A 13,339-nucleotide genomic window follows, 5' to 3' on the forward strand; every position below is an offset into this window, starting at 1 on the left:
GTGTGTGTGTGTGTGTGTGTGTGTGTGTGTGTGTGTGTGTGTGTGTGTGTGTGTGTGTGTGTGTGTGTGTGTGTGTGTGTGTGTGTGTTTGCAGAGCTCATTTGAATAATGTGTCGGTGACGTCACTGACCCCAGGTGTGGCACGGGGGAAGAAACAGGTATCCTGTAGTTGTGCGTAGGTTGCAGACTTCAGTATTCGCTGTGTTTCTGTGAAACTCTCCTGTAGTTTAGTGGGAGAGTGGAGCATCGGTGGGTTGTTTAGGCTGAGGAAGGAAGCCTCTTAGCAGGAACAAGCAATGAAAGGTCTATAATTATCTCCAAGTGCATTTTGTTTTCCTTTTTTTTTTTCTCCTTGGGATCCCACAGAGTGACGGACGGCGTTCGGGTTGAAGAAGGGACTCCGCGGGTTGTCCGAAAACATGGACGAATGGTGTTGAAAACGTTTTTGTTCAGTATTTTTGAACTCCAGTACAGTATATGAACCCATGCACTCTTCAGCACACACATCGAGCTGTTTGAATCCGTTTAGTTGAGTCAATATTTATGCGTTTGGGACCGCTTGGAGCCATCTCCACTCTTCCCGTTGAAGGATTAGGTGAGTAAAGGCCAAAGTTATGTCGACTTCATTCATAACAAACTATAGAAAACTTTACAATGGCGAGGAGCCTTAACTAGACTACATTTTATTTAAGTTGCCAGGAATAGTTTCTAACTCACAAAATTGACCCATTTAGAGTATTATCAGCAGCAGCGCCCAGTAAACAGGAAACGCAAATCAACAGGCGGCTGTAAGTCAGTGTAACTTCGGCTACTTTGAAAGGCTACTGTAACTATAACTGTATTCTCTATCACCTTCTGTCTAAGCCTAGAGCTCAAAAGGTGTAGTAATGCTATTTCATGTTTGGTGTGGTTTTGTGTAAAACTTCTGTTCTTTGCACATTTTATTTACTGTTAGTTGTTGAGCAAGGCCTCACTAAAGGAGTGTATTTAATTACTCTGAGATACATTTATTCACTAGTCTAATACTGGACATTTCAGGAGTTATTTGTAGTGAGCGTTAAGTCAATAATTGTTAATTCCTGTAAACTTTTTTTACATGATATATTACATTACACTGGAATTGTAGTTTATAGGATTTAACGTGACAATTACATTTATTTATTTATTGATTGATTGATTGATATCTGGCATTCAGTGTAATGTTCTTCTTTCCAAGAGTAAGATTACAGTTGGATTAGTTAGATTACATCTCTTCCACTTGAACACAACATTGTAGTAGGCTATAGTATTGGTCTCTGGGGTCTGACAGTTGTAGAAAATGATGCATGTTTTATGTGTAGAATAGATGTATTTAATTTTGTTGTCAGTAGAGCTGCTAAGATTAGTCAATTATTTCATTAGTCAATCAGTAGAAAATTTAATTGGCACTATTTTCATATTTTCTCAAATGTTAGAATTTGAGGCTTTTCTTTATCATGCATGATAGTAAACTGAATATCTTTAGCTTTAGACTAGGGCTGGGTATCGTTTAAACATTTTCGATACCAATACCAGTACCAATACCAATACCAATACTGTGACTTCGATACCAGTTCCTAAACATTAGACAGCCAATCACCAGCATTTTTAGATCTTGGTAGAAGCATGCTGCATACGTATTGGCTCACTGACACTGATGAGATAGGTATTGAAATTTTGTATTGAATAACAAGGCATTTTGCAATACTCAATACTTTAGAGGCAATTCGGTCGGTGCCTAAAAAGTATTGAGTTTCGGTACCCAGCCCTAATTAAGACCTCTGAAGACCAAACCTTTGGCTGTAGGAGTTATAACTGGCATTTTTCACTATTTTCTCAAATTAAATAGACAAAACAATTAATCCATACTATAAATAATTGTGGTTTGCAGCTCTAGTTGCCAGTTCTATCTATTTTTAGGTCAGAAGTACTTGAGGGATTAGCCTGTGATAGCATATTTATTCATCTGTGGTGATCAGCTTCTAGGCACTTTAAATCATGAGAGAAGTAATTTGTGAGTTAGAATAGTGGCAATATAGATGTCACAGTATAAGTAATTTTATATCTCAATAGTTGCCAGTTTATTAGGTACACCTAGTTTAAACTAATGCAGTCTAATACAGCAGGCCTTGCAATAAATTCTGCCTTTGTGAAGGTTATGTTTTTATTGAAGCTGTTTTAGAGAGATGTTTCATCGTAATGGTTAATTTGGAAGCTGTCATTTCACTCATCTTTAACTCCGACTATTGAATCTGCTGTGTAGGACTGGAGCAGTGATGGAGGACATCGACGTCGAGCAGGAGGAGCCGTTCCCCGTGGACCGAGATGGGAGACGGTTTAGGGGTGAAGAAGACCAGCCTGATAATGACAGAGAAATGGGATGTTGTGAGAAGTTCCATCATTCTATGTCCAGATGGATGCTTCCAGAAGAGCTTCGCGAAAAGTACCTGGAACGGGCCAACTGCTTCCCACCGCCCATCTTCATCATCCTCATCAGTATTGCAGAGGTAGCTCTTGCCCTGAATGTACATGACACACATATTGTTTGAGTACTGGGACGATCAATATGGATTCTGTGATCTAATTATACATCCAGCATGCAGTCAATGTGTTAATTACTGTATAGATTTGCTGTGGTTGTATTAAGTAGAGCAGATGTTGAGTCAAAGTTAAAGAAGCCTGGGTGTGATATTTTTAAATCGTGACAATTCTGCACTTTTAATGGAAAGCTGTGATTTTTTTTATTTTATTTTTACAACAACTAAGCTCTGAACTGAGAAACTCTTGTACAGCAATGAGCGCTCATTTCGTTTGTTCTGTCTGTGTTGGTCTCTGCCGCCTCCTCTAAATGTCCTGATTCATAAAGTGCAGTCCTTACTAGCAGGCAGTAGGCATGGTGTCAAAGAAAACAGAAGTTTTCATGAGTCGTAGCTTTAGGGTAGACCAGGTGGATTCAGAGATGCTTTTTCTTGATTGTGTAAACAGAAAGCTAGCCTGTCTCTTTGACTTTTAGATTCAGGTAAATAAATTGTGGAATGTCGAGGATTAGTGGGTGATTTGTTGCAATAGCAGGAGGGGGGATGCTGTGGCCTCATTTTGCCTTGAAACCTATGGCTTTAAATGGAGGTATACAGTGATTTTTTTTTTTTTTTTTTTTTTTAATAAACAACTTTAAGCTAAAGCCACCAGGATTGCCTGTATGAAAAACAAACTGTAGCAAGTTTGGTTTTAGTCCAGAAGCCATAAGACTTGTGAGCTGTCGTAGCAGAAGAGATGGCAGGAAATGAAAATGTGAAAAAATGATAACACACTATTATGTAGTTGGAAGCAGATGTAAGTGTCTATTAATGTGTTCGTCAACAACAATAATTCCACCTGTGGACACCTTTGGAGGCTGGTGTATAAACACACAATGAATGACAATATTGTAAAACACAGTTGTAATGCCTTAAATGTGAGAAATTAAGTACTTTAAATTGAATCCATTTGGATATTCCTTTTACATTATTACTATCTGTGGATGAAACCATACGCCTATAACATGTAAAATAATTGAGGCTGTTGTTTAACTCTTATCACTGAGTGTTTTGCACACTTGCCTACTCATACTTGATGAACAGCTCACTCTTTGTAGCTCACAGATGTCCAGTGTCACTGCATTTGAATGTCTGTGAACATTTTCTTGTTTGGGGGAGAAGGCACTTTATTTACCCAGAGAAGATCTACTTAGCTGCAGTGTTTGTTCCCAGCATGCCATCGCTTTATGTTCCCACAGACGCAGGCATTTAGACGTATGAGCTGCAATGAACGATCACACTGGGGGATTTTCTGTGGTCGGTTAAACACACTTTAACATCTGTATTTCTGATTCATCCTTCCCATTATTATTTTCACAGCTGTTTGGGGATTTAGCATCGACCCCAACATCATCTGCTGCTGCTGCTGCTGCACCTTAAAGGCAGACAGTGTTATTTGGACAAAAGTACAATTGTTTGACTATTTTTTCCCCATGGCATAAAATATTCACTTTGAGTTTTTTTTAACATTAATTCCCCCAGCCTGCCTATGGTCCCCCAGTGGCTAGAAATGGCAATAGGGGTAAACCGAGCCCTGGGTATCCTGCTCTGCCTTTGAGAAAATGAAAGCTCAGATGGGCCGATCTGGAATGTGTGTGTGTGTGTGTGTGTGTGTGTGTGTGTGTGTGTGTGTGTGTGTGTGTGTGTGTGTGTGTGTGTGTGTGTGTGTGTGTGTGTGTGTGTGTGTGTGTGTGTGTGTGTGTGTGTGTGTGTGTGTGTGTGTGTGTGTGTGTGTGTGTGTGTGTGTGTGTGTGTGTGTGTGTGTGTGTGTGTGTGTGTGTGTGTGTGTGTGTGTGTGTGTGTGTGTGTGTGTGTGTGTGTGTGTGTGAGTCCACTAAGTACTATATAAAAGCATCCAAAAAACCTTTTTAAAGACTAACTTGTGTGTATATTCTGGTCTTCATCAGCTGGCAGTGTTTATCTACTACGCTGTGTGGAAGCCTCAGAAGCAGTGGGTGACCCTGGATGAAGGCATCTGGAACAGCCCGCTCTCATACAAGCCTGAGTCCAGGAAGGAGGCATGGCGCTTTCTCTCCTACATGTTTGTCCACGCTGGGTAAGCAAGGGTGTTCCTTAGATACTTTTAATTACATGAGGAAAGCTTGAGTCAGTGTTGAGAGTGGACAAATACCCGCAGACACTTTACAGCACAGTATCATGGCCCTGCAGCAAAGATCAGCTTGGTGAAGCTCAGAATCTTTGTGGGTTTTCTGATGCTGTCAGAGGTGTTGATTCAAATCGTTTGTCATTTTTGAGACTGCAGGTTGTAACCACTGTGACTCTTTATTTATTAAGCGTTCCTGTGTTTGGTACATGTCGTCAGGATTTTGAGACTTTTGAATTGGGAATTTGAAGCTTATGAATTACTTCATATCCACATTTACAAAGGCGAGCTTATAGAGGTACACAGAGGTCTGAGTTGCCGGCACATCTGTCAAAATACTGCATGTGATGTGGCAAGCAAACCGTCCGTTAAAAATCATGAGTACATAAGCCACAGGAACACAGGAAAACCAAAAATCATGACTACACAGAAGCACATCGGAAAACTAGATTAGCAAGAGGAACAGTGGTCCCAGTCACACGCCAACACTAACTTAAACACACCTAACAGGATATTTGCTTAGAGGATAGGGCTGGTGATATTCTATATTTTTCCCAACAGATCCCATGAGTCAATCTCACACACAACGTCATGCTTCCAGAAATCCTCACTAGTGCACCACGTGTGTTAATCCACAACTGAAAATAGTCCCCAACAAAAACACTATTTACTCCTGTTTGAGTAACATTTGTTAAAACCTACAGTTAGATACATTTATCGTACATTTGACGGCTGTTTTTAAAGATTTACATTTTAAGTGGGACAAATAGGCCTGTGGCCATAGAAGCGGTAGGGAAGTGTTTGTGGTCTTTTCATGGGATTTGTTTAAAATAACAAAATTATAGAAAAAACACCCTTAAAATCCCTACATTGGTATTATTATCACCACCTGGTATTTACTGCAGAGCCACGGGTGTTTCTGATACTCCGTCCACCCCCCTGTATGACATTTTACCTCCATTGTGAAGTATATCCTGCTTATTCTCCACCCCTGCCTGTCTAGTGTGCAGCATATTGTGGGCAACCTGGTGATGCAGCTGCTGGTGGGCATCCCGCTGGAACTGGTCCACAAAGGATTTGAAGTGGGAATGGTTTACCTCTCTGGCGTCTTGGCAGGTAAGCATCACCTGTTTTTTTTTTTTTTTTTTTTCCCTGATAGAGTAAAAGTAGCCCAATTGTTGTCCAATGTAAGCGACTTTGAGTTCGTGAAAAGCGCTATATAAATTACATTTTTTATTATTGTTATTAAGTGTTGCACCTGGATCTTTTTTATTTTTGTGAGGCATGGCACTTTCTCTCCTACATGTTTGTCCACGCTGGGTAAGCAAGGGTGTTCCTTAGATACCTTTTTAATTACATGATGAAAGCTTGAGTCAGTGTTGAGAGTGGACAAATACCCACGGACACTTTACAGTACAGTGTCATGGCCCTGTAGCAAAGATCAGCTTGGTGAAGCTCAGAATCTGCAGCTGCTGTGGTCCTGCTCAATGCCCTGCACTGCTACTACTATTATTTCCAGTCTGGTTTGATTATCTTTATTGGTACCATAATTGCTACTGTTCATCATACCAACTGCTATAATTATTATGAATCATATTTTTCATATCTGTATCACTTTCTCTGTGTCCCAACCGACAGCAGATGGCTGCCCACAAAGAGTCAGGGGGGTGGGGCGGGCCTTGTTGGGTCTTTGTATATTATAGAGTGTGGTCTAGACCTACTCTATCTGTTAAGTGTCCTGAGATAACTCCTGTTGTGATTTTACATTATAAATACAATTGAATTGACAATTGAATTGCTACACAAGCAGCTTAAGCTAGCTGGACTTGATCAGTGTTTGTGAATGCACCCAACTCTTATGGCGCTTTTCCATTACATGGTACCTACTCGCCTCGCCTCGACTCTACTCGCCTTTTTTGGTTTTCCATTACAAAAAAAAGTACCTGTTACCTGCTAACAGGTACTTTATTTAATACCTGCTCAGTCGAGGTTCCAAGCGAGCTGAGGCGAGCCGAGAAGGTGACGTGAAACCCTGCAGGCTGCTGATTGGTCGGAAAGAATTGTCACTGATCACTGCATTGCTAGCGAGAGACGGCATTTTTAAATAGTTTAGCCAGCGTTGTTTTTTTGCTGCCGGAGGCTCCACGCAGAGCTTTCTCCGTAGCATACAAGTGGCCTGATGGTTATACTGGTGCGCTGGTGTGTGCATGTGTGATGTGTGTGTGTGTCGAGTCGCCGTATGTGTGTGTGTGGGGAGCTAGTGAGCGAGGGAGAAGTGAGAGAATGACGGCGATTATCTCCGCAGCGAGTAGCGACTCTAGAGTCATATATATATGTGAGAGAAACAAAGCGAGTAGCAACTCTAGAGTCATATATATGTGAGAGAAACAAAGCGAGTAGCGACTCTAGAGTCATATATATGTGACCACGGTGGGAAATCTGGAGCAGTAAACGTTAACTATCTCTTTGATATCATGTTGTTTACGGAGAACCAGGAAATGCGTCGGGGATATGTCAATGGGAAAGCAAGCTACTAAGCCACGCCCACGGCAGTTGCTATGACGACCAGCCACGCTGAGGCGATACTAAAATCTGCAATGGAAAACAGACGCACAGCGAGTCGAGGCGAGTAGCGTCGAGGCGAGTCGAGCAGGTACCATGTAATGGAAAAATGCCATTACTCGCCTTGAAGTTGGGTTTTCCTGTTTGTGTTGGAGCAGACCCTGCTGTCAGAAATGCCACTGATTTTAAAACTGATAATTTCTGTTTCCCCTCAGGCTCGTTGGCCAGCTCCATCTTTGATCCTTTCAGTGCTTTGGTGGGAGCTTCTGGGGGTGTCTATGCCCTGTTAGGAGGCTATTTTATGAATGCAGTAGTGGTAAGTTTACATAAAATTCAAAGTTGGTATGAAGATCAGCCTTTCAGTCTTTACTTTGTCCTTCCACACCTCAATTTCTACCATAACTTAATGTTCAGATAGGATAAAAATAGAGATTAAGAGAATTTGAGAGATTTTGAAAGTAAAGAACGGACAAGACTTTCGATTTCATGCGAATATAAACATAACATTTGTGGTCCAATTCATTGTCTAAAGTGCATCTAAAGGTCAGCAGATACCGTAGTCTGAAAGTTTTATTGTCTTTGTTTTTTATGATCGTGTTGCTTCATTCTGTGTTGTTTTGTCTTTGTAATTTGACTCAATAGTATTGTGAATGAGATCTCTCGAGTATAAAAAAAAGTTGAATGAATAGTGTGTGTACAGTACCACCTCACTTAAATTTTTCCAAAATAAATGTCATATTGATAGTTTCTTAATGTCATTTTAAGAGAATATATGTTCAATTACTGAGCACACACTCAAGGTTTAAGCGTGTTACTATACAATGATTGTGGCATTTCTGCTTTGTGAAGCATTCACTCTGTTTTCAAGCTTATTTGTGTTTTAATGCACTTTGTAAGATAAAATGTTAGCACAGTGACTGATAAATATGCTTTAATTTTACAGAATTTCCGAGAGATGATTCCTCTACTTGGAATATTTCGTATCCTCGCCATTGTGATATTTGGTATGTTCACCGATGTGTTTTCAACCCATTTTGTTAGTTTTCTAACTGCTGTCATCAGACTTTAGAAATGTTACATTTATTACGTTCTTTCTTCACAGTTGGCTCAGATTTTGGATTTGCCTTCTACAGAAGATTTGTCAGCCAGGAGGCTGGAATGCAGGTATGATGTTCCTACATATATAAATAAAAAAACACTTGCTAAACCTTTTTAGATAAGGAAAGAACCTCAAGCACAATCCAGCTAATGCAGCTAGCCTCCCCCAAACTTGACAGTGTTTGGTGATGGGTTTAAATTGCTTGTTGCTACAGGCAAGATCAGTAGCTCTTGCTGGGACTTGATTGTACTTCCTGAAAAACACCTCTCTATATGGGCGCATGCTAATGGGGAAAGACTGGAAACCAACACATTTCCCCCACAATGCATATCTTTTTTAAATCTGTAATCCACATTGAGAAATGGTGACCTTTTGTCCTTTGACTCCATACTTTCTTTCAGTTTTTAATTTTTCCAACTGATTACCAGACTACATACTCTTAAAATCCAGATTCCTTATTCCCTCCCCTGCCTTAGTGTCTCCCTTTTTTTTTTTTTTTTTTTTTTTTTTAAACCTACTCTTTGTGTTGTTTGTCAAACAGGTTTTGCAAGTGTTTTTGGGTGTGATGTCAGATGACAGTAGTCAAAGGGCCTATGTTCCATTTAATTTGGGTAGCTCTGCAACCTGACTGTATCTTCTCCCCCCCTCCCCCCTCCAGGTGTCCTTTGTGGCTCATTTTGGAGGAATCGTGGCCGGGATGACCATCGGCTACGTCTTCTTCAGCGCTTACAACCAGAAGCTACTCAAAGACCCACGTTTCTGGCTGTGTATAGTAGGCTACATACTCTGTGTGATCTTTGCTGTGGTTTTTAATATCTTCCTGAGCCCAGCACCATAGGAACATAAAGCTGCATTTTTTTATTTTTTAAAGTTAAGACTAAACGCCTTAATGTCACACTCAGGAAGCTGTATTTTATACTGATGGTTTTCAGAGCAAAATAATGCACAGGGCATTTCATATTTTTCTATCAGATTTTCTTCTTTTTAAAAGGTGAATTTGGAAGTTCAAGGGGAAAGGTGCCTCCTGCTGTTTATGTGCGTTTTTAATGTGTTTTTGTTATTCTTATTTCTGTGTTCGAGTGTTTTTGTATTTTTAAAATAAAAAGTTAGACCTCTTTGTACTTGAACACACTGGTCCAATTTCATGTCATTTTTGTTTAGTAGGAAATGATACCAAGACTGTTTTTTTAAATCATTGTATGCTATTCTGTGCTAATCTTCTGTTGAATCATCATGGACTCTTATTGACTTTCAGTATTCATAAAATATGCCTTAAACATGTTGAAATCCTCGCATTAAAACGTGGAATTTCATAAAGACTTGGCTGTTTGACAACCCTAACTAGAAGAAATGGTTTACAAACAAGTCTCAGGAAAGAAAAAAGGGATGAATGCCTACACTGTTGGGAGTTGATCTTCCTTTTGTAAGCAAAAGAGCTGGTTTACCATCAGGCCCTGGCTTAATGCCATGTTATTGTTTCAGTCACTTCCTGTTGACAGGGCGTGGCTAATGACATGTTGAGTTGTAAAACTGTTGATTCATTTTTCTCTTACTGTATACTTCTCTGTCATACATGTTTTTTTAACCTTGGCAATATACAGAACTTTGTCCTTAGACATAAACATCCAGCTTTTGGAAACACTGGATACTGTTGGTAAAATTAAACAGTGGTTGATATCGTACAGTACCCATACTAAACTGTAGGGAAATCTTTGAATCTTAGGTGCAAGTTATAGCTTAGTGACGGCATAGTTTCTTTTTCAGAAGTCTAGAAATGACATGTTACTGGTGTGAGATTACAGATTGTAATACAGGAACAGATCTTATGGTAGAATATGTACTTAATTTATTTAAGATTACAGGTTTAACTATGACCAAAGACTAAACAGAAACTTCCTACACTTGGTTTTGAGTTCCACAGCTCAATGTTTAAATTATTTGTAATAGAATTTGATGTTTTCAATGTATTTTTTGTCAAATTGAATCTGAATTTATAGAAATAGGATAATGGCATTAATTTTGTCTGATGAATATTTATACAGAATTTACAGTGGAGACGTCCATTTCATTAATTAGCAGATAACCGTGTACTACAGTCTGTTGTGTGATGGTGCTGGGATGTATTTGCCTTCTATATGGCTGAAATCGGAAATCTGATTTCATTGGCCAATACGAAATCTGCAAGATTTCAGCCATTGTGTCTTAAATTTAATATTTACTGCTTAGCAGTCATTGCTGTAGTGTTGTTGCATTTATTGTTGACATTGTTTATTTTCATATTAAATAGTCCATTAGGGATCTTGCTTTAAAATACAGAAAATAACATTGTGAGTTACTTAATTTGGTTTGGTTAGGCCCAGGCCAAGGCCTAAAGATAAAAGATACAGTAGCATCAACTTCATGAGACAAAAAAAATGTCTTTCCCATTTTAGTTTGTATTGATGTTTTCTGAATTATAAACATATATTACCCACAAATGAGCATGTAAACAAACAAACAAAAGTACATTAAACTGAAAGAAAACATCACTGCTTGGGAGTTGCATTTTAGATGCATCCATTCTCCGTTTCCTCCGTGTCCTTTCCATAGTCTTCGTCGCTGTTTTGGCTCCTGAATAATGTTCTTTTCTGCCACTTTTTGTCCATCTGCGTTTCTTGCCATCTCAAACGGTCTGTCAGTTTTCCTCTACTATCGCTGTCCATTGTTCTTGAGTAGGTAGATCCACTTTAACCCATTTCCCTGTGATATCTTTTTTTACTAGCTATCAACAATAGTTTGACCTATTTGATACCTATCCCTTATTTTCCCATTTTCTTTAGTAAACTTGAAATTATACAAATATAGTACCATGGAGCTCATAGGGCTATCCTATCCTAGTATCTTTTGTAAAGTTTGGCATACCCTTTTCCAAAACATTTTTTGTGGCATTTTAAAAATATATGCGAGTGATGTGCTTCTGGCACTCCACATTCTCTCCAGCATGGTAAATGTATTTAGTCACAATGCAGTCTGCGTGGAGTGATGCTCGGTTGTGTAGATAGTGTGTCCCTCCTGTGCTCTTCAGGATCCAAGTGTACAAAGGTTCAAGGACACCGAGGCACTCGGGTGGCTGTGGCTCAGTGGTAGAGCCTGCCAATCGGAAGGGTTGGTGGTTTGATCCCTGGCCCTGCAGTCCCATGTCGAAGTGTCCTTGGGCAAGACACTGAACCCTGAGTTGCCCCGGAGTGTAAATGTGTGTGAGTGTTTATCTGATGAGCAGGTGGCAGCCTCGGCCACAGTGTGTGAATTTTGAATGGTTCCTGTACTATGTAAAAGTGCTTTGAGTAGTCGTTAAGACTAGAAAAGCCGTATATAAATACAGTCCATTTACATTTACTCAGGAGGGTAAAGTTTAAAAAGCTTTTGTTATATTTCTTGGCTAAATCATTAAAATGCTCATATTATGCTTTTTGGCTTTATCCCTTTGTTGTGTTATATATCTTTTTTTTGCACGTTATAGGTTTACAAAGTGAAAAAGCCCAAAGTCCACCCCAAAGGGACTTACCATCTCCAACAGAAAACAGTGTTCACTTTACTTCCGTGACGAACGTGCGTCACTTTGTAACACATGTTATAATGCTCGCCTAGCTGCTAGCGTGGCACTCCCTCATGCTCTGCTTCTGACTGGGTAGTAGTCCTTATCTAGGTACTGCACATGTGTGACTCTCAACAAAGATGGAATAGAAGTGCGATGCCTCACTCTGTGTTGGGAAGGATACTTCCATAACTTATTCCGTTACGGAATACATGCCCAAAAATGTAATTTGTAACGTATTCTGTTACGTTAGTCAATCTGAGTAACGTATTCTGAATACTTGGATTACTTCCACATTGAATTGCATTTTATAAGTGTAGGAAATGCGGCCATCACATACAGCTTACTAATTACTAGTTACTAAAAACGTACCTATTCTAGTGTGTTCTTCTGTTCCAGCTGGCTGAATGTGTACCTGCACAAGCAGATAGATTGTTGTATTTGTAGTCCCGAACTGCATTCTACAAAAATCTAACCGCAGTCTAAGCTACCACGAGCTAATTTTAGCTAACGTTAGCTAGCATGTCAAACGGGGCTAGTCAGTCTTTCAGCGGCTCTGGAGCTAGTAAATCAGCATGTAGGAGAATGTAAAGTCACACGTCAACGTTAAAATAGCAAGTTGACCAGTAAAACTAGCTATAGAAGACGACTACCCTTGGCTATAAAAAGTAACTTACTTTAAGATGCTTCTCCAGGTTGGAGGTGGAGTAATTTGGATGCTGAAAGGAGGTTGGTTGCTGGCAAGCAGAGCTTGCACTGCTCAGTTATATTTCGTTCCCCCTGTTCTTTCTTTAATGTGAAATGCTGTTTGAATTAACACATTCCTGCCCTGGCTCTGTTGTTCCGGCTCCATCTCTACCTCTATCAGTGATCACGGCAATAGCTAATTTTTTCGTTTTCATATTGGGGCTTCTGGGAAATGCATGGAATTTTCTTAATTTATTTACAGAGTGAATAAACTCGTGAAACAGACAAGTATCGTCATGTAATCCATTGATTTCAACAATGTAACTGTATTCTAAATACCAACTATTTAAATTGTAACTGTAACGAAATACAGTTACTCATAATTTGTATTCTGAATACGTAACGCCGGTAGATGTTTTCCATTACTCCCCAACACTGCTCACTCTGTAGCTAAAACAGAGAGCTCAACCCACAGGGCGAAAAGAGGAGCTGCAGCAATGTGCAGTACAACAAAAATATGGTGTTTTTTGGAAATTAAACTATGTATGTAACTATGTATTATATTATGTAAACCTATTCTGATATAACCTCTAAATACAATTATGAACCTGAAAATGAGCATAATATGACCACTTTAAAACAAGGCAAAGCCGTGAGGTTCATCAAGGCAATCTGTATCTTATAGACTATTGGCCAGTAGTCACATGGTCAGTAGGAGA

At 39.6% G+C, this 13,339-nt stretch overlaps 1 protein-coding gene and 1 long non-coding RNA gene across 2 annotated transcripts; one reads left to right on the forward strand and one right to left on the reverse strand.

Moving 5' to 3' along the window:
* The first annotated feature begins 120 nt into the window (after positions 1-120).
* Positions 121-11,035, forward strand: rhbdl2 (rhomboid, veinlet-like 2 (Drosophila)). The gene is made up of 8 exons (XM_028580501.1): positions 121-595; positions 2,282-2,525; positions 4,502-4,650; positions 5,702-5,814; positions 7,476-7,576; positions 8,204-8,264; positions 8,363-8,424; positions 9,018-11,035. The coding sequence occupies exons 2-8, from the start codon at positions 2,295-2,297 to the stop codon at positions 9,195-9,197; spliced, it is 897 nt and encodes a 298-aa protein (XP_028436302.1). The 5' UTR covers positions 121-595; positions 2,282-2,294; the 3' UTR covers positions 9,198-11,035.
* Positions 2,246-4,642, reverse strand: LOC114557157 (uncharacterized). The gene is made up of 3 exons (XR_003692770.1): positions 4,475-4,642; positions 2,466-2,537; positions 2,246-2,376 (listed from the first exon to the last, which is right to left on the reverse strand). It is a non-coding gene; the product is annotated as an uncharacterized LOC114557157 (long non-coding RNA).
* Positions 11,036-13,339: the final 2,304 nt, after the last annotated feature.

The sequence above is a fragment of the Perca flavescens genome, chromosome 6 (genome assembly GCF_004354835.1).
Source record: "Perca flavescens isolate YP-PL-M2 chromosome 6, PFLA_1.0, whole genome shotgun sequence".
NCBI classification, from domain to species: domain Eukaryota; kingdom Metazoa; phylum Chordata; class Actinopteri; order Perciformes; family Percidae; genus Perca; species Perca flavescens.